The following is a 20,184-nucleotide window of genomic DNA, read 5'->3' on the forward strand; positions in this document are numbered from 1 at the left end:
GAATCTGCTCAATGCTGATTAAATCAAACAGTCGCGTATACACAAGCAATTTTTGTGCATCTGAGTTTGTTTCAGTGAGTTACAGACAGCTAGAGATGGAGAGAAAAAGAGATGGAGTCAAGAGAACATTTGAAATTTACCTTTAGTAAACAGATTTTGCACTTTGTCCAAGATGAAGAGAGAGGCTGCTGAATGGATGTAAAAGTGAATACATCATCTAAAAAAGGACTCAGTGACTGAAAAGCACCATTAGATGCAAGGCAGCCAAAAGGAAACACATGTTGCACACGAGGATAAGCTGCTTTATTAACCAACAAGACGTTGCCTCCTTTTCATGATATTAAAAGGCTTTTTTTCTGTTACAGCTTTCTTTATATTCCTTTTTTTCTTCACTGGTATCCATACAATAGCTCTGAGTCACAGAGGCTTTGTCAGCATGGCTTCAAAGATGAGCAGCATATCACATTCATTCATTCCAGCTTAGAGTGTCCTTTCTATCCATCCATTGTACATACAGCATACTGCAGCCAGAAGGACTGTCCAGTCATTTAGATATTAGTAAAAATGAATAATTAGTAATGTTGACATGGATCTTACTTATAGTTTTTATTTTTAGGAGATAACCCAGACTCTTTTTTCTCTTTTTATATTTCAGAAAAAATGGAGTCAGAGCAACAAGTGAAAGTACTTCGGCCATAGTGGCAGGCAACAGCACAACAAGTCCCTCAGGGCTACTTCAGAGCCCCAGGGACAGGGGCCCTTCACATCCAGTGCCTTGACCCAGCATCTGCCTCCAGCTCTTGGCCAAGTAGGGGCCAACACCTACCCCATCCAGCGCTCACCCCTCTGCTAACCACGACAGTCACACAGTCATGCCTGACAGAAAACATGACAGGCTCTTTCCCCTTGTCCCCATTAATCAACAGTTTTTTCTCCTCCTCAACCTTGATTTGTCATTCAAGGGTGACTCAGCAGTCTGTGTTTCTGCCTTAAAATCCGCAAGCACTCCTAATGATACATACGACTCAGAAAGAACATCTGTAAAGTCAAACAAAAACGCATTTCCTTTTTTTTTTTATCTGTTTGCAAAAGTGTTGTAATTATAATGTTCAATGAAGCTGTGGAAAAATCGTGTGAAACTTCCTGTGATTCGGTGTCCCAAAAAAAGAGGCTGAGCCGACTTTTATACTTCATCTTACTTACTATCAAATGATGTGAGAAATCTTTCATACTGCAACCCCTATTCACAGTGGTTTTGTTGTTGTTGTTGTTTGGTTTGTTTTTTTCATGCAAACATACGACCGCTATCAAACAGTATTCCTCGTATGGGGAGTGATTGTAACACTTTTGATATTTATTTTTTTAACTGAATTTTTTAAAAACCATGTACTTACCTGAAAATTGTGTCTAGATATGCAAAGTATCAGGGCCAAAACATTTGTCCTTTCTTGCCACTCTAATGTGCCATGGCAATAAAGGTCTTCAAAGCACACTTTAGAGATATATCACTCTACAGTAGGTGCGTGGCTAAAAAACATATTTAAACAGCTTATCATTTTGAAGGTATAATAATTTGCTTTCCTACTGACAGCTGAATATGAGAATCCATAGCCCATCGCTCATGCTAGAGTGCTAATTATGATTAAGCTAATGGGCCGCAGCCAGTGAAGCTAATGAAAAGCCAACAACCAGTTAGTTTAGCTTTGCATAAAGACTAGTGGAATAGAGAAGTTAGTCTGACTCTTTTGATAAACTAGGTGAAAATTAGTATAGTCTACCATAAATTAGGTCCCATGTTCCTTTCATTTAGCTCAGTTTGCTCAGCATCTACCTCTGAGGGGTTATACCTTGCTGCTGAACGTGCTCAGCTACGTTTAGCAGCTAGTTGCTAACTGTGGTTGCATTTAGCAGCTAGCTAGCCATTTTGAATTTTAACTCAATTTTCATGTGGTTGGAGGGCTAATAGTGGAACAAGTCATGGGACCTTGTTCCCACCTGGGGGAACAAGGTCCCTTAAGAGTTGCTGTGTTAGACCTTTGTGTTCTTAATTTTATTTTATTTCTTTAGACAACAAACAACAGTTATATTTAGGAAAATACTTAAATACAGTGTTGTAACACCATATATATTCCACATAAGGTGGGAGTGACACCTCACTTCTGGCTCAGAAAAGGACATCAGTGGTTTTTAGAGAAAACACAACACAAACAGCCTTAATGTGGAATCTGTGCTCTCTTTCTTTTACCTGAATCCAAAAAAGACCCACATCGAGCTCAACAAAAAGCCTCCAAGGTTCCATTTTCAAGTTTATTCCCTAACTTTTTTTTTTGTGCAGAAGGATTCTTCCTTGCTGCACAGTCATTTCTCTTTCTCCCATTTTTCTTTGTTTACTTTCAACCTTTGAGGCCTTTTGTTTGAACAATGTTATGATTTCATGTTTTCTCTTTGCTGGGTCATGTCTGAACTTTTGTGTTGCATTCAGAAAATCTTGTAAACATTTTTACTTAATGAAGTCTGATGGGCTTTATAACAAATGCCAGGACACCATGATTTTGTTACAAGCAATTTATTTTTGTACTTACATAACCTTTTATGCAATACCACTAGAATAAGTACTATTGCAAATTAAAGGCTTTATTCTTTCCTCAGATGAATCCTCCTCAGTCAAACTTATCAGACTCTCACATGCGTGATGACTCAAAGTGCTTTCAGTGTAAGCCTCCATTTACCATTTGATACTGTGTCCGTAATGATGATGGTAAATGCAACGAAAACACAGGCGTCGAGAGGCATTTTTGGAGTGATTCAGATCCTTAAACACTATTTCTGTCATTATCGGGTGATTTATTTATTTATTTTTATTTTAATCATAATCTAATTTAGTCATCCATGTTTGTTTATGCTTTGGCTAAGGTAAGAGCAGGTTGTGATTTGCTGATGGACTGCATGAAAGGTGTGATGATCCTCTGTACGAATGCTCTGCATCTTTTATTAGTGACCTTATCATCCCAGCCTTTTGCATCTTTGGGTTTGCACACTGATCCTGTACTTTGTCAGTCTTGTTCTACAGAGGTGTTGTTGTATAAAAGCATGTTTCTGGTTTTATTGAATTGATGTAAAGTTTCCCATGAGAAGCACATTCACAAGGGTCCAATCATCAGTGTCCTGTATTTTTCTAATGTAAAAAATATATAATAGCAGATCACAGTTTGTTAATATATGTATATGTGTGAAAAGATGGATATGATATAGAATAATGTGTTTACTGCCCAATCATAGTCGACAAACCTTTCAGTGTTGTGTGCAAGAGACTGTAAAATTATGACTTGTGAGGCCGAATTCACACAGGAAGTGAAACGAACTGTTGAAACCGTGCCTCGGATACTCAGAAATGAAGACATACACAGGACTAAAGAAAAAAAAAATTCAAAAAATGCTGTTTTTGTTCCTGTTAAATCCGGTTTGAATGACTATGACAAGGTTCACTGTGCACTGCTCCACAGGCGGCCCATTCACTTATGTGCAATCGTTTGTTGCAATCCATATGACGTGTTGGGGAGAATATTAACAAGCAAAAAAAATTGCAGATCTCTATGTGCCACAGTACTCTGAAAAATAAAATGTATTATGAGATAAATAAAATTTGCAAACTTAAAAGGAGCTTCTTGTTTTGAAGGAAACGGTGGTGTGGTGGTTAGCACTGTCGCCTCACAGCAGGAGGGTTTTAGGTTTGATTCCCAGCTGGGCCCTTTCTGTGTGGAGTTTGCATGTTCTCCCTCTGTATGCGTGGGTTCTCTCTGGGTACTCTGGCTTCCTCCCACCATCCAAAAACATGCATGTCTGGCCAATTGGTGACTCTAAATTTTCCCTAGGTGTGAGCGTGCATGGTTGTTTGTCTGTCTCTGTGTGTCCCTGTGATGGACTGGCAACCCGTCCAGGGTGTACCCTGCCTCTCACCCAATGACAGCTGGGATAGGCTCCAGCCCCCTTGAGACATTAAGTTGGAAATGGATGATGTTTTGTTGTGCAAGCAAAGCCATCAACAGGTGTAGTCACAACATCCTGGTTTATTTATCAATATAGAATGCATTTTTTTAATGTACATTTACTTTTGAAGAATGATTTCAGCAAAGCTCTGATGAAACCCATAACAGACAGTGAAAAAAAAAAAAAAGAACATGTGACCTCGATTGACATAAAATATGAAGACACTGAGAGTTTCTGGATGAATGGAGGAGTGGTAGGAGCACATGTCGTCATGGTAACCAATCGCCGTCTTCTCCATCGAGTACTTTTCCAAGGTTCTGCTTGTTTCTGAGGCTGTTAAGCAGCATCTCCAATGTCCTGACAACAGGATGAATCCTGCCACTGCCCAGCACATCCACACTGCTGTGCCTCTTCCCGAAGCGTCCGATGGGTCTAACCCCGCGTCCCACGTACCAGAATGGGTCTATCTCTGGACCTAGACAGCGCACAGAGACAGATGCAGGATTAATAACTGAAGCAAAGCATGTGGACTGTGTTTGGAAACAGAATTCACATTATTGAAATCCTGGAAGAACTAAAGACATATGACAAAATGGAATGTTTTTCCTTGAGCAGGAATAGCAATATCTGAAGTCCTTAAACAGCAGAAGGCTTTAAAGTCAGTCTGCAGTTTGATTAGAGTTATTTCAATTATTTCACTGTTCTTCAATATTCAACAATAGGGAAGACTGGTGAGCTGTATTCAATTAGTAAAGTTGCAAAAATACAGTACAAGGGTGTGTAGCTCTGCACTTGACTATTGCAAGCTTCTCTTTGTACAATCCAAAATATTTCATTAACATATCTAGTATAACAATAGGTAAAAATTAAGTTTTTCATGATTGCATCCAACCATCTCCACAGTGGTTTTGAAACCCCCAACCTTTAACACCCAAATCCTGCCTCCGCTGTGGATAAGAATATATTAAAATAAGTACTGTGCATTGGGAAACCCAAAGCAGCAAATCATGTTAAGGTGTTTTGTAATTTAATCGCATATCCACACTGTGCATCTGATGACTGCTTAAACATCCACAAGTTATAGTGGGAATATGTCCCCACTTTGATTTTACTCAAGTCTAAATACCTATCTCTTTTAAATCGAATTGTGTGCTATGAACAGTTTTTTTTAAACTGCAAAAACCATATCTTTAAACATGCGTAACTTCAAGTCCTTGCCAACATTTCTATTAAAAAATATATATAAATAATAAAAACACGACACTCGCTTTTGTCGTGTCCTCCTACTATACACCACGTGTCTCTTCATGATCAAAGTCTCCGACTAAGTCTACGACTAATTCATCCTGAGAGCGTCTTGGGTCATTTAAAACGGAATGAAATAGAAGGGCTCTTACTTCTGTTGTCAACGTTGTGAACAATGTGGAAGTCATGCTCCACCGTGGTGCTGTGAGCGCGGCTGATGCTGCAGGAGAGGAGGAGGAGCAGCGCCAGGGCTGCGGGCAGCCAGCGGCAGGTCAGGACGCAGTGCCGGACATCTGCCGCTCTCCCGGGCAGCATGCTGTGGACTCTGTCAAGGCACGAACGAGGACGGGTAGGTACGCAGCTAAACGCAACTATTCCAAGACACCGAAAACAGACCCTTGTCAATGAAAGTATGAGGGAAAACGGCACGGATATGTCATTGGAGAATGGTTTTGCTTCATTAAACGAAACCAAAAATAATAATAATTTGTTCAAAGCTGCACATTATTTACAAAAAGGCGAAAAAATATTAAGTAGGATTTAGTCAAAGCTCATTAGTGAGCACGAAAGCTTAAATCAGTTTACAAGGATGCAAAAATCCACTATAAAGACTACAATTAACTCTGAATAATTCTCCCAAGTTACTGTCATACAAATATGTTGATATCCTGATATACAAATATCTTGAATTGGAATGGGCTCTTGTATTATAATGGTAAGTCTCAATGAAGATGCAGCCATGCAGATGTGATAGACAAGAATTACACTAATCCATTTGTATCTAACGTAATGACTTAAACACATAACTTGGTACCCTCTTTAGATATTGAAAACTTAACACAAATACTACTTACCCTGAACTTTGGTAACAGGGGTGGGGTCAGTTGGTGGAGGTTTGCAGTTGGTCTTCAAGAATAGATGTGCCCCAGCTTATATAGCATATCCCTGCTGCTCATGATGTTGGATGATGAATCAAGAACGTCACTCACTCACAGTGATCCCAAACCACAGGATGCATCACCCCTCCTCCTCATCCTCCTCCCACTCTTTCAAGCCCCTCGTCCATTTAAGAATGGCGGTTTGGGTCTGGAGCCTTCATGATGTCCGTCACGCAGCAGAGCAGTCCATCAGGAATTCAGTGACATGCAGACAACTTTAAATTAGTGAACATGGGGAGACCCACCTGCTTAAGTAGGTCTGTCAGACGGTGACCCGGAACTGTGGTGGGCGTTTTTGACGAGCCTTTCATCAATCAGCTTGATTACGAAGTACAAAGCAGGACACAATCAGCTATGTATTCTTGAACTAGCTGTTCTCTCACAGCAAGCTATAAGCTGTTGGAACTTTTCTGGTGAATCCCTGTCGGAGATCAAAATTAGCCTTAGCTGCACATAGTCAGTCATGAGAGAGCTTGGATGGTATTTGTATTTGCATAACATATATTTATATTCTATTCTATTCTATTCTATTTGTAGTTGATAATGAAAAATTAGATTACTGCTTTGAGCAGCCAGGAAGTGCCTCTCAAACAAACAGAGAGAGAAGTATTTTTTATAGTGTCTATCAAGAGTTTATCTGTAAGTTAAAAATCAAGTTGCAAAAACACTTGATAATTGGTAAATTCTCTCTCTTTGTCATAGATTTGAACCTACAAATTGAGTTTAGGAGCTCTGGACAGACAAACAATCTGCAAAAAGTCACAAAGTTGCACATTTTTGTGGGACTTTTTCACTATTTCCTGATATTTTAAATAACAAATATATTGATTAAAAGATATCATCAGTTTAAGAAATCCCATCATTCATTAGCAGTACAATTACGGAAAAATGTATTTTTCATTGTATGTCAAATGCCAAAATACATGCTTTTCCATGCTTAAGCCAGTGCCCCTCCGGAATGCATTAGAAGTGCGTAGTTTGTAAATGTGTATGATCCAGATAGAAACAACGTCACCCTCCTCGAACCTCTTAGAATACCCATGTGTGTCACTGCCCTTTGTGCCATATGATGCAGATAGCCATTTGTTTACATGTATGTACGCAACTCCATCCTCTGCAGCCATATTGTCGTCATGTACTGGGGTCAGACTGTATGATGCAGAGCTCGCTTCAATAAGGAGAAGATAACTTACCTGAGGACGTGTAATCACAGGACAACACAGAAAATTTGCTGAATAATAAAGCTAATTGATTTATGGCAAGGAGAACTTATTTGAAAACAAAGGTCATGATTGACTGTCACAGATGTGCCGTTTGGATCTGTGCAGAAAAATGGAAACATTCATATGATATGACCCTGCAGGTGATAGTGTAGGTAATATATTTGAAAGACAAATACATCTAAAAAGGGCTGCGGACAGCACCAGCAAGTAGCACATAAATGAAGAATCTTTCATGATCATGGAGCAAAAATCTTTTATTCTTAAAAGGAACAGCGACATCGTCTTTCTGTGAGAGTTAAACTTCTTAGTGTGAGCCATGAGGGCACTGAGGAATGCGGTATTGATTGAGAAAACCTTGCTTGCAGGATGATTAACAACTTGACCCAGCTAAGCTGTGTAGTCTAAATCATTCCCCCTTTCGTGCTACAGTATATTTTGTTAATCGCCTTACAATTCATGACTTTTCAGGGTGCGTGGGCTGAGATGTTCATGAGCCATGTTTTGAGGTTCAGACTCTTTCTTAAAAAAGCTCAAATTGGAAAGTGGCTGGTGAACAGGGACATTTCTGAGAACGTATTTCCCGTTAAGTGTTGATTCAGCAAAACCTTTATGTAGATTGTAGTTTTCCTCTTTCTTGTTGTATCGAGGATAGCAACCTTCAAACATATACAGGGTGCTGTTAATCTGCTGGCTAATAAATGACCTGTGGTTGATGCTCTGAATATAGTATATAGTATATTCAAAACAATTTTTGATCATGTTTTATATTTCAAAAAGTGGCCCAGTGGCCTAATGGACAAGGCATCAGCCTCCGGAGCTGGGGATTGTGGGTTCAAGTCCCACCTGGGTCATATGTTGCTCTCAAAAATAGATATTTGACCAAATACTTGTTGGCTGATATTAAAATCTTGACAGGATTTGTTCATATATGCCATTATGAGGCACAGTAAGAAAAGCGTGTGTAACTAACAATAAATATTAAGTAACCCAAAGCCGTCTTAACCCCAAACTTTGACAATGATAAACAGTTTTCACAACTCCATGTCAGAAAAGCTGGCATATAGCGTTGGATGTCAAATCGAATTTGACCCAAAACCGATTCCAGCAAGTTGTTTTAAAACAAAGAAGGGGCAGTTAAGCTGGGAAATGGCTGATGCGGTGTTTCCCAATCCTGGTCCTCAAGGCACTCTTTAAGCTCTGCACAACCCATTTATTTGAATCATGTGTGCTGGAGCAGGGATACATGGAAAACATACAGGGCGGTGTGCCTTGAGGACCAGGATTGGGAAACACAGCACTAGTGAATGCTCTGGGTAAAGTTAACTGATTCAGTACAGCAGACTGACCACTCTAGAAATAGTCCACTGGCCTAATGGACAAGTCCTCAGCCAGTAAAGCTGGGAAATGTGGGTTCAAGCTTTAGAGGTGACTTAAAATTAAAATCTAAAATTGGTCAAGATAGCATCTTTCATACAAGAAAGTTATAGTCATGGAACCTTAGATCTAAGAAAACAACAGTATATTAGCTGCAGTAACTGCTAATTTCATTGTATACATACATTACACTATAGCCTTGCGTGATTCAACATTTTTTTTTTCAGTTCAAATATGTGACCTAAATTCTTTGTGAATAATTTAATTGTTTTTACGCACATTTTAGCAGCGCTCCAATTTCTTGAAAATAGCGTTATGAATATCAAAGTTACTGTAAACAGCAGTGATGGTAACGCCTCAAAAGAAGGCCACTACTTGTCACATAAGGCAGTCATTCATAATACATGTATAAATCTTAAGTGCACTGTACTTAGAAGAAGTCATTTAAAAAATATATGTACTTTTTTTTTACTGTTAAGGTTCACTTCTGACGGAAAATTCTGCAACGTCTGAAGATCAGATAAGTGCTGCATTCAGATTGAGAGCAGACTGTAAAAAACAATTTTCTGTAAACGGGATGCTTTGCTGCCTCTATGTGGTCAACAACGTCCACACACAGCATGTATGCGCCTCTACAAAAACATATACACCAGTGTTTCCGATAAAACACTGAAAGACTTAAAACCTTTGTCAAATACAGTGAAAAGTCAACAAAGGTCCCGCAGGAGCGCCTTAAGCTCATCGTCCGTTGGGCTAATAAAAGGATCAGCACTTATAAATATTACAAGGCATACGTCGGCTCTGTGAGAGCGCATGCGCGGTAGGAAGTGAAAGCAAGCGCAACAACAAACTCATTTTCAGGAGTATCAAACAACCGCTCCAACCTTGGTATCGAGGCGGTATGTCTCACTGGATCGAACTTCACTGCCGAAATTGAACGCTCGACCTGCCTGAAACTGAGGTTTAGCGAAGAAACATAGATAGACAGAAAGAGAGACCTCTAGCTTGTACTCGACTTTTTTTTTTTTAAAAGTGGCTCTACATATTTGACGCACTTGCTTCCTGTTGACACCGTCGCTGTTACACCACCAGCGACAAAGTGCGTTCGAAGAAATGTGAAAGGGACAATACATCCGCTAAGGTCGCTTAACAACGTGGAGCAGGAGGTAAACAACCCACTGGACTCGCGTGTTGTTTGTGTTCACTACATGAGTCTGTCGGCAGGATGTCGCTGAGTTCGGGCGGTTGGACTCACTCCCCGGGCCACACGCCGGATCAGTCCGCCGCCCTCCCCAGCCATTATGAGGCCTCACTTTCGCAACTTGGCGGCCAAACCGTCCTCATGTCGGTTCGGGTGTCTGTGTGCCATTCTGGCATTCGGCCCCTCTGTCTTCCGGGAGCAGGTGATGAGTCACTCCGCCTGCAGCTCAGCATGGACCCGGGGAAATCCGGGGAATTCCGACTCTCGCTCCAGAACTGCAGCGGGACTGGCCGGAGTGTGGTGAGTTCACTGCAGCGGTGACTGGGTTTATTTTGGTGTCCGCTTTGGCCGCGGAAAACCCCGTCTTTAAAGATCACGTGTACTTTATCTGACTCGGTGTCCAACGCAAAAACTTTTGGTCGCGTGAAATGAACCCACAGATAGCGAGAACCGCAGTAAGAGGTTCAGTGTTTCCTAAAAAACACTGTGACCAAAACCAGAAAAAAAGTCCTGTATGACAAATCAGAAAAATGACACAATGATTATTACATAAGGAATAATAATTTGACTACTGAAAATGTTGCCAGAGGAGAGAGGAGCGCTGGAGTACTTTTATTAATTCACAGCTCTTTCATTATTGAGTGAGCACCAGTCTTCTTTTTCACTCCACGTTTTGCTGCCTAACTTGGTTGCATTCTTTAGGAACGTGCCAAAAGTCCTGTTTCTGTTCGAAAATAATACAGTTTGATCTTTATCATCCCATGCGACTGCTTGGTTTCTTTCTTTTGATTCCTCTTTGGGGCTGTCAGGTTAGAAATCTGTGGCCCCCACGGTCACAAGCAGCCAGCCCACCAACTCTGAAGACTTCTGGAGTTCAGGAGCGAGTGCCGATGTGCTGATGAGCCTTGATCTTACGTGTGGGGAGTGAGAAATTTGTAGAGTGCAAGGTCATGTCTGGAGTCAAGTGCTCTCTGAGTGTTGGGGACAGATACGTGGGAAACGTCTACAATTCATTTTCTACTTTTTTTCTTTTTTTTTTTAGGAGAAATACTGTATTTGAGTGTTTAGTATTTAATATTTTTCCAGGGTTGTTCACTGTTTGAGCCTGACAGGTATTTTCTTTCATGGGGAAACTAAAGTTACATTTTTATTAATTTTTTTCTCGCTGGTCCACATTATTGCCTGTGATTTATTTTCCTTCCCCATTCGTTACTAATGACAGATTCTTTTCTCGGTCGCTCGTCCTTATTTTCCAGACCATCTCAGAGTTCAATCTGAGGACCATCAATTATGAAGTGAAGTCGCCAAAGTGCCATGAGCTGATTTTGGCGGCACCTCCACATGACCGCATCAGCTTCAACTTTCGCTGCGAGCAGGAGGCCCAGGAGTGGGCCACTGTGATGATGTCATCACTGCGTGAGGCGCAAAGAGGTCAGTCACCCATCTTTGCAATGACGAATTTAAAAAAAAAAATAAATAAAATTTAATGAACAAACTTGCAAAATTGCATCCCCGACAACAATCTTATTGCTCGGATGTAATATATCATTACCTACTTTTTCACACGGACTGTGTGGGAATAATCATATTCATAAAGCTACGAATAAAACTACTGATAACAGCGGAAAGTGTTCTAAATCACACCGTATACGGTCCTCTGTGAACATTTTGAAAGCAGAACGAGGCCTCGCAGTTTTTTATCTTATCAGTTCAACTGCAGAATTAGTGTGTTAGTGTTTTTGTGACTCTGCCTAAAAGTGTCATTGAAAGACTGGCTGTAGAATGCTAGATACTGCTTGCTTCAGGTAGGTTATTCTAAGTGTCTTGGAGAACCTGCTGAGGATTTAGGCTGTTTCGCGTTCTCGTCATGAAATTACCAGACTCCAATCTGTTCTTGTTGTGGGAGATTGCTCTTTGTTTTTGGGGTTTCACAAAAGACCTTAAACTGACATAACATCAATGGAGGTGAAGGTGGAGGTCTTACGTGCAAACGGCTCCTGTGGCAGCAGAAACAAGAGCATTTATGTCAGCTGATCTCTTTTCAGCCAGAGAGTTGTTCCTAAGTCTGGGCTTTCTTAGCCTTTCAACTCCCTGAGTATGATCGGATAGAAATGAAAGAAAAAAAGAAAACAAACAAACAAAAAAACTACTTCCTCTTGGCTTTTTCTGAGCTCTTTTCTTTGAAAACTTTGGGGAAAAGAACTACCGTGCTGAATAGAGAGGCTGATCACACTTAAGCTCAGCTAAGTCAAAATCTTATTGTTGCACAGCGGCTAGATCGGCTAGATCATCTTAGTATAATAAGTTATTACTTAATTATCTAGGCTGGTTAATAAAAAGCCAGTCAAGTGAAATAATGCCACAGGATTCTCACTCTCACCCTCCTGTCCTCTTATTTATTTTCACTAAAGCACAGTCAGTTTGACCTGATGAACATAATCAAGCATCACTGTGACTGTTTAGCCTGCAAGGCATTGTGGGAGATAAAGGAAATGGTAAAGGAAGCATTGAAGCTTCTTTCCATGGACAATTCAACCAGCTCTTACAGTATAGAAACACATAGATCTTCTCCTTTACAGTGATGCTATCAGTCTTGATAAAATGCGGCTCTGAATACATAATATAAAATGTATCATTTCAGCAAAAATGTAGGTATTTCTTGAAGAATGCTGCGTTTCTTTTGTGTTTTGTGATCTAAGTATTTATTCGTCTGATTAATCTGATCTTTTCCCGTTCTTCCGTAACTTTGTATAAAGTTGCTCCTCAAGAAAGTGGTCCGCAGCTCCTCGCCGACAGTGTCTCTCCTCCGAACACAATGGCTTTACAACAAACAGGTGCGTCACGAGGAAATATGTCTCATTTGTACCTTTACCTGTTCATCCCATCCATGGAATTGTTTTTAGTGGCGTGTGACCACTTCTCGCTGCACGTGTGTGCTCACTGTCTGCGTTTCCTGTGCAGAACAAGCATGCATAGAGCTGACCAGAGCCATAGAGGCAGGCGACATGCAGTCTGCGTCCGCCTTCGCTGCCACACTCGCCCGTCAGCACGCAGCACTACAGATCCGGCCCTCTGCCAAAGACTACGAAGACACTGAAACCAAGTAAGACCAAGACTGCTAAATGGGTCTTCAACATTTCAAGGCACCGTTAATAGTTCATAATGTGGGCTTGTGTTTAATTGTGTTTACTAGGCTGGCTGTTGTGGTGGAGGATTCTTCCTCATCCTGTTGTGTCACTGTGAAGGTTTTCCCACACATGACTACTGCGTCTTTGAAACAGCAGGTTGATTTGGAAACAACATTGCACAGTGCGTTTATTTTTCTGCTTCACTTCTGACATGCCCTCTCTTTTGTGTCCAGATGTTTCTTGAATATGGCTTTCACCCACGAGTTCAGCGCTGGGTGATCGGACAGTGCTTGTGCACTGACCAACGCTCTCTCGCCTCATACGGGGTTCGTCAGGACGGGGACACGGCCTTCTTGTACCTCTTGTCAGCCCGCCATGCTCGCCTGACCCCTCAAGTCTTGCAGCGGGCTCAGGAGAGTGCCCTCCTCCTCAGTCCTCCTCTGTCTTTTCAAAACCCACCCCTCCCTTTTGCATCCACCAATGGCTCTTCGCCTGAGGACAGGAGACCGTACACCACCCTTCCCCCGAGACTTCATAACATCAGCAGCAGCAATGGTGAGCGAATTGCTGAAATCTATCAATCAGAATTACAACAATATATTTGGGGCGTCTGTACACTGCAGTGAAAAATACAATGTGGCCTTCTGTGTTATTACTAGGGACGTCAGTTAATTTATGGTATGTTTAAAACCAATACATGTTAGTATCAGCAGCTGTATGTCAACATAACTGTGGTAGAAGAAGTAATAATGCAGTATTGATATAAGTAACTCATGATAACATTTACTCATGTGTTGACCAGCTTTACATTAGGCTATATGGTGGTGTGTTTATATTGGAATTTTTCATGGGTGAAAAATGCTACTGGAACACTCGCAACACTTGTTTTCTACTCCCCTGAAGGTGGGTCAGACAGACAAAACTTCAGTGAGATCAGAGATCTCATCAACCTCGAAATGCCTCAACTCAACAACGCACTGAGCCCAAACACAACCTCCATCCAGGTAATGCTCAGGGGCTCATTAGATAGAATCTGTTATAACAGTGCTGGGGGGAAGTTTTCAGACCTTTTTTTTTTAGTTTTCCACATTTTGTTATATTTAAGACTCATCTTTACATGGATTCAGCTCTTTTTTTCCTTATAAATCACTTTCACGCACAACGACAAAACAAAATGAGGCTTCTCGTATTTTTTTGTCATGAAAATAAAGGACTGAGAGGTTATACTCACACGATCTTTCAGATAATTTGTAATGACAACTTAGCTCTGATGGATCCTTCTTCTATCAGTGGTTTTTCTATCTGTGGCTTTGTATACAACATAACATTGACCTCAATCTAAGTTAAACAATATGTCAATCCTGTTTACATGAGTTGCAGACGGGATATTTCATTCATATTCCTGTATACTTGTCTTATTCACTGCCATGTCTCCCAAAGCAGGTTTATTCCACTCTGGTTTTTCCCTCGCCACAAAAGTGTATCTTTTTTTTCACCGCGCTTTTCCTGTTCTGCACTTAATCCAACCGGTATTGCCAGACCTTGTGATAAAAGAAAGCAGCCCACTCTTAAATACACAGTTAATGGTGGATGTAAGACTGAATCTAAGCCATGAGAATGAAAGAATTCTTGATAGACCTGTGAGACCGGATTCTGTCGACATACAGATGCTGGAACAATGCAAGAAAATTCTGCAACTTTTTAAGCACATTATCCTTCATTGCTTTAATCCTCTGGAGAGACCTGAAAATGGCTTTGCACTGACACTCAATCCTACACGGTTGAGCCTGGACGTTTCTGCAAAGAAAAATGGAAGAAAATACAAAAGTTGTTCCAAACCTTTGGAATAATTGCCTAAACAACTTTATTCTGTCGTTTCTGCCAAAGATGCTTAAATCTAGCGACTTAAGACTAGTGTCGATGGACTCTTTCAGATTTATTATACATTTTCTTAATAGATACATGTTTATTTGATTTAATTGTATATAACAACGTTTGTGCTTCATCATTTTGGAGCACTGTGTGGAAATTGAACAGGAATGAAAAGAATCAAATCCATTTTAAGACGAGTCTTTAGGAAAAAAAAGTGTGGAAAACGTAAAAAGCTCTGAAAACTTTCCATCATCATACCTTTCTCTTTCCATACTCTTCAAAAGGGTCAATACTGTAAAACAGAAAAAGGGACCTTGAAAAGTCATCATTTTCACATTCGTTCTGATATATTCTCCAAAACCTCCTGAAGACATTGACTGTGAAGATGAACAAGGCAACGGAATACAAAGCATAACTAATAATCTGTGTTTTAGGGTTGGTCATGTCCCTCTTGCACTTATATTAATAAACCGACGCGACCAGGCTGTGAGATCTGCAGTACGAACCGCCCTGAGAGCTACGTTATCCCGGGAGGATACCAGCCTGATGCACTGGAGCTCAGAAGAATCCAGCAGGAGAAGGAGGCCATCAGACAATACCAGCAGGTCTGAAGATCACACTCACACCCACTTGAGCATACCGTGCAGGAACATTTTGTTTGCTTTGAACCTTACTTTTGCGTATGACATGACTGATAGAGAAGTAAAGAGGCCGCACAAAACACACAATTCCAACTCCTCAATTTCTAATGCGAGAAAAGATTTGATGGATTTAAGGCTGACATTACAACTGAAACGTACAGGCTCTCTCAGGTTGACTCTCTTCTCTTCTGTCTCTGTTTTTTTGAAGGAGAAAGGGAGAAGAGAGGCGCTGAGGAGTGCTGGGCCTCAAAGCAACTCACTGCTGTATAACCTGGACTACTGAACACACACTGACACAGGAGTACACACACTCCACTGCAGATACCAGATAGCACACGGGAAATGGTCACGCACAAGCCCATCTTTTTACATGCAAGTCTACATGCTGGAGTTGAAAGCATAGTTTTCCGCTGTGTTCATCCTGGAGTTGAATGTGTGTTTTTTCAAGGAGCTTGTTTGAGGAAGCCTGTTTCTGCCTTATCACATCCCAGTACTGGCTAAAACCAATGCAGGTTTTGTTGCAGGTGCTCCCCCAGCTCCTGCATTTTTGCACGTTCGTGCAGGCCTACAGAAAGACTAGCTGCACGGCAACAAATGATCTCACATTTTGTGAAAATGTGCGAACATTGACACCGACAAACAAGTTTTAAAAAGAATCGGACAAAGATGGGTTTGCTTGTCACATTTTGAGCCAGATTATACAGTGTGCTGTTTAATAATCAGCCCTTAGTTAGGAGACTATGAAAGACTTTTTCATATGCTGACCATCCAGATTGATATCATCATCACTGGTGACTTTTATCAAGTGGCTTTTTCATGAAATCCTTACCACAGGAGACTGCTACTAGACTGAATGTATTGGTAAATGAGTTTGCACTGTAATTACAAAGGAAAAAAAATAAAAGGTTTTCACTTTGTGTGTGTCTGCATGTGTGTGTTTGACTGTATGTGTTCGTGGGGGGGTGACTAGTCGCCTGTAACACTTTAGTAGTGCTTTTTATGTCTCTCATAAGAAAGCAGGAAGGGAAATATCTACAGAACATGTTTTAAAACCCACTCTGCTCCCAAAAACACGGCTCCGCCCCTTAGGCAAAGGAAGAGGAGCGAAGAGAGAACTTTGCCCGGCTGGTGATGATGGACGGTCAGGACCTGGTGCCCAACCCTGAGCCTGTGGAATGTCGGATTTGCTACATAGACCTACCGTCAGGAGAGGGCATCCTGCTGAGGGAGTGTCTCCACTGTTTCTGCAGGTAAGCTGTGAGAGCAGGGAGAAATGGGGGAGAACGGGAGAGGTTTGTCTGAAAGCCAGTGCTTCTTTGGATTCTGACTTTTCTTTGTGCGTTTGTGTGTGTTGCCGCTTAGGGAGTGCTTACGCTCCGTCATCATGCTGAGCGAGGAGCCCGAGGTTGCCTGTCCCTACAGAGATGACACGTACTCCTGTGCCGGTGCCCTGCAGGAGCGGGAGATCAGAGCTGTGAGTTGCACCGACTGACATCTCTGTGTGGAGACGGGCGCTTTAAATATCTCTACCCATCATTGCTCTTTTGCAGCTGGTGCCACCGGAGGAGTATGAGCGCTGGCTGCAGAGAGGCCTTTCAGTGGCCGAGTCTCGCTGTGAGGGCAGCTATCACTGTGCAACTCCGGATTGTCTGGGCTGGTGTGTGTACGAGGACACGGTCAATGTCTTCCACTGCCCCGTCTGTAGGAAACACAACTGCCTCATTTGCAAGGTCTAAAACAGACACAGCTCCCACTTGCATGTTCCAGTATTTGATCATTTAATCTAATAGTTTGTATGGCTTTGTCTCACTGTGGAACTTATGTATATGTAGGCTTTAATTACACACTTTGGCCCTTATTAAGATGTGTGGTGCACTAAATAATCAGACAGCTCCCCTTAAGAGAACTATTTGAAATCACACAACTGAAAACTGTCTAAGTAGCTAACTCCTATTTAAAGTCCAAAGCTGTCAAAACTTTAAGCATCAACCTTTTGCTGAGGTGGTCACATCTTCTATCCCTGTAATTATTTTCCTCTCTCCTCAGTCTATTCATGAAGGAATGAACTGTAAGCAATACCAGGACGATCTTGCAGCCCGTGCTATAAATGACTCTGCTGCCAGGAGGACAACAGATCTACTAAAGGTGAGCTGCTTTTAAATGGAGATTTATAAAAGGACAGAAACAACATGTGTAACCGCACTCGTAAAGTAGTGAATGAATGGCTTTGTCTCCCATATGCTTGCAAAGCAAACCGGCATCTACTGCCACCGACCACATCCTCCCTTCTTATATTCTCTGTTTGTGTCTCCCCGCACTCATCATCTATCTCACAAACAGACCCTTGTGCAGTCAGGAGAGGCCATGCACTGTCCTCAGTGTGGCATCATTGTTCAGAAGAGGGATGGATGTGATTGGCTGCGCTGCACCGTCTGTCATACTGAGATCTGCTGGGTAACCAGAGGGCCTCGCTGGGGGCCACAGGTAAGGAATATTTCCTTTGTATCCTATGTGCGTATTACTGGTTCCCCTAAATTTACCTTCCTTTACTCACCTCTTACACCCTCTGAATTTGTAAACTGTGACCTTAAAGACCTAAGTTTGCTTGATGTAGGATTTATTCAAAAAAATGTTCCAGGTAGGATCAAAAAAGACCTTAAACTGCATCTTTTTCAACTTCCTTATATTTCTTTTAAAGGGTCCAGGAGATACGAGTGGAGGCTGTCGATGCAACGTCAACAATCAGAAATGTCATCCAAAATGCCAAAACTGCCACTGAGTGTTGCCAAGGGTCAAACCGCCAGAGGGAATCCGGGAATGAACTTGAAATAAACTCCTGTCGCGAAGCAGGGAGGGAAGAACTGAAGCTTCTTACTGACATATATTTAAGACTAACTGTGCGAGAGACCCTGTGTTATAACTGGAGACATCCTCAGTCTTCTCTCAGCAGATCTCTTAACCATCACTTGTTCCGCTTGGCTTTCCTTGACAAGGAAATGAGGTTTGTGTGTTCACAATTCAACATTCAGTCGACATTTAACTGACTAACAGTAACGATGATGGCTGTGTTTAGATGTGTGCTGGAAGAATGCGTGTGGTGCCTTTTTTTTTCACGTGTTTGCACTGCATATGTAGCTCTACAAGTGTGTTCAAATACCTAGATTAACTGCATAAAACTGAAGTGGCCTTATTCTTGTGCACAAAAGGTGTGACAGGGTGTTACTGATTAAGTTGTACTGGGAAATGTGAAAAAGTTGCTTGTTCTGTTTTGGAAATGCAATTTCTCCTGCATAGCGACATAGATCAAGCTGTTTGTGTGTTTCTGCGTGGTGAAAGAGGGTTGAAATGAGTCTTTTTGTTCACCTGATCTGTGGTTAAACACTTGAGGGGAAGCAGACTGTTTGCACCCCCCGTTTCTCACTGGCATCCTCTGTGTTTGACAGAAGAAGTGCACAGGGGGGTGTTTTTTTTTTTTTTTCTGCACTGCCAACATGTAAATGGCACAAAGTGTTCTTCAAAACTTGATCACAGTGAAAATCTTGTCAGTCAGTCTTTTTGTCAATAAGCTCATATTCCCGGTAAGGAACATATAGGAAGGGTACATGTGGCGATATTCTCCAACATGAAGCTTTAAAAGATTACCTGTGATACCTTTTGCATCTATGGAAAGATTTTGAATATTTATCCAATTTTCATTCACCTGCTTGAATGCAGTGTCTGTTCACTAGAGAAAAGGAAAAAAAAAAGAAAATAAACACAAAGTCTAACTCCTCAACTACACTACTGCCCAGAACTGACCAGCCATGGCTATGCACCCACTGTTACATGTATTTAAATGTCAGCACGGTTTTGCTGATGTATTATTGTGCCTTAATTATAAATGAAAATAAATATAAATAAAGACGTTAGGGTCTGGCTCTCTGTGTGTATTCATTTAGAATTTAATTAATTCTATCAAACTGCTTTTTACCCCTTTGTGTCCCCCTTTGCTGAAATGCCCAGATTTGGAAAGGTGACAGCTGGACAACATGCCCAGGCTTTATCAGTGAGTAAAAGTGGTCAAAGGTCATTCTGGCATTTGCATAAAATGGGCAAGTTTGCCCACTTAAACAGTCATGGCCTTCCCAGAATATAGATGTCTGGGTAGCAGTGTGTGCTACTCCTAAAACTATTGTTCAGGGTTGGTTGTCCTTCTCGTCTTCAGTCTGGAGTATGAGGCATTTGATCTGTTGGCAGAGTTTTCCACTTTATCTCGGTCCATCTTAAATGAGCTTAAATGATCAGAATGATACTTTTTTTCCGCTTACCTTTGTATGGTAGAACTCAACAATGCAAAGCAGCAGTTTTCAGAAGGGTTCTTGGGCCTATGCAGTGATTTCCACAGGAGATTCCTGCCTGATTTGATCCAGTGCTGCCTGACGGACCGTTCAGCATTGGTTCCATTGATTCTTTGATTCAGAGTTTTTCATGACAGTATTAGTACAGATGGTCAAACCTGAAATTCTTTGCAATCTTATGGATAGAAAAAAGATGCTGAAAGATGAGATGCACATTAATTTAAAACTGTTTATGGAG

At 41.3% G+C, this 20,184-nt stretch overlaps 3 protein-coding genes and 1 non-coding gene across 6 annotated transcripts in view; 3 read left to right on the forward strand and 1 right to left on the reverse strand.

Moving 5' to 3' along the window:
- The window catches only part of myripb (myosin VIIA and Rab interacting protein b), a 112,066-nt gene extending 108,409 nt beyond the window's left edge, over nt 1-3,657 (forward strand). For both annotated transcript variants that reach the window (XM_072378584.1, XM_072378586.1), the window contains one exon: nt 656-3,657. In XM_072378584.1, coding sequence (XP_072234685.1) covers nt 656-699 — 44 coding nt within the window. In that variant the 3' untranslated portion in view covers nt 700-3,657. The remainder of the gene's footprint in view (nt 1-655) is intronic.
- A 438-nt stretch (nt 3,658-4,095) lies between these two features.
- prlh2 (prolactin releasing hormone 2) lies at nt 4,096-6,692 on the reverse strand. The gene is made up of 3 exons (XM_072378413.1): nt 6,074-6,692; nt 5,385-5,593; nt 4,096-4,462 (listed from the first exon to the last, which is right to left on the reverse strand). The coding sequence occupies exons 2-3, from the start codon at nt 5,545-5,547 to the stop codon at nt 4,257-4,259; spliced, it is 369 nt and encodes a 122-aa protein (XP_072234514.1). The 5' UTR covers nt 5,548-5,593; nt 6,074-6,692; the 3' UTR covers nt 4,096-4,256.
- A 1,479-nt stretch (nt 6,693-8,171) lies between these two features.
- Nucleotides 8,172-8,244, forward strand: trnar-ccg (transfer RNA arginine (anticodon CCG)). Its single transcript has one exon. It is a non-coding gene; the product is annotated as a tRNA-Arg (tRNA).
- A 1,319-nt stretch (nt 8,245-9,563) lies between these two features.
- On the forward strand, nt 9,564-19,488 carry shrprbck1r (sharpin and rbck1 related). Of its 2 annotated transcripts, none has more exons than XM_072378091.1 (14): nt 9,564-10,268; nt 11,225-11,399; nt 12,725-12,802; nt 12,930-13,071; nt 13,162-13,252; nt 13,330-13,651; nt 14,000-14,100; nt 15,403-15,573; nt 16,699-16,859; nt 16,972-17,083; nt 17,160-17,339; nt 17,656-17,754; nt 17,950-18,093; nt 18,308-19,488. In XM_072378091.1, the coding sequence occupies exons 1-14, from the start codon at nt 9,993-9,995 to the stop codon at nt 18,386-18,388; spliced, it is 2,133 nt and encodes a 710-aa protein (XP_072234192.1). In that variant the 5' UTR covers nt 9,564-9,992; the 3' UTR covers nt 18,389-19,488. The 2 variants fall into 2 exon arrangements, with proteins under 2 accessions (XP_072234192.1, XP_072234193.1); XM_072378092.1 differs by lacking the exon at nt 9,564-10,268 and adding an exon at nt 10,770-10,883.
- The last annotated feature ends 696 nt before the right edge of the window (nt 19,489-20,184 follow it).

Source organism: Leuresthes tenuis, unplaced genomic scaffold, assembly GCF_036924035.1.
Source record: "Leuresthes tenuis unplaced genomic scaffold, fLeuTen1.0.hap1 SCAF_24, whole genome shotgun sequence".
NCBI lineage: Eukaryota > Metazoa > Chordata > Actinopteri > Atheriniformes > Atherinopsidae > Leuresthes > Leuresthes tenuis.

Coding starts and splice junctions, on each gene's coding strand:
- prlh2 (XM_072378413.1), bottom strand. CDS start 5,547: ATGCTGCCCGGGAGAGCGGCAGATGTCCGGCACTGCGTCCTGACCTGC. Junction 4,463..5,384: donor TCACAACGTTGACAACAGAA/GTAAGAGCCCTT, acceptor TGCGCTGTCTAG/GTCCAGAGATAGACCCATTC.
- shrprbck1r (XM_072378091.1), top strand. CDS start 9,993: ATGTCGCTGAGTTCGGGCGGTTGGACTCACTCCCCGGGCCACACGCCG. Junction 17,084..17,159: donor AGGAGCGGGAGATCAGAGCT/GTGAGTTGCACC, acceptor GCTCTTTTGCAG/CTGGTGCCACCGGAGGAGTA. Junction 17,755..17,949: donor GGACAACAGATCTACTAAAG/GTGAGCTGCTTT, acceptor TCTCACAAACAG/ACCCTTGTGCAGTCAGGAGA.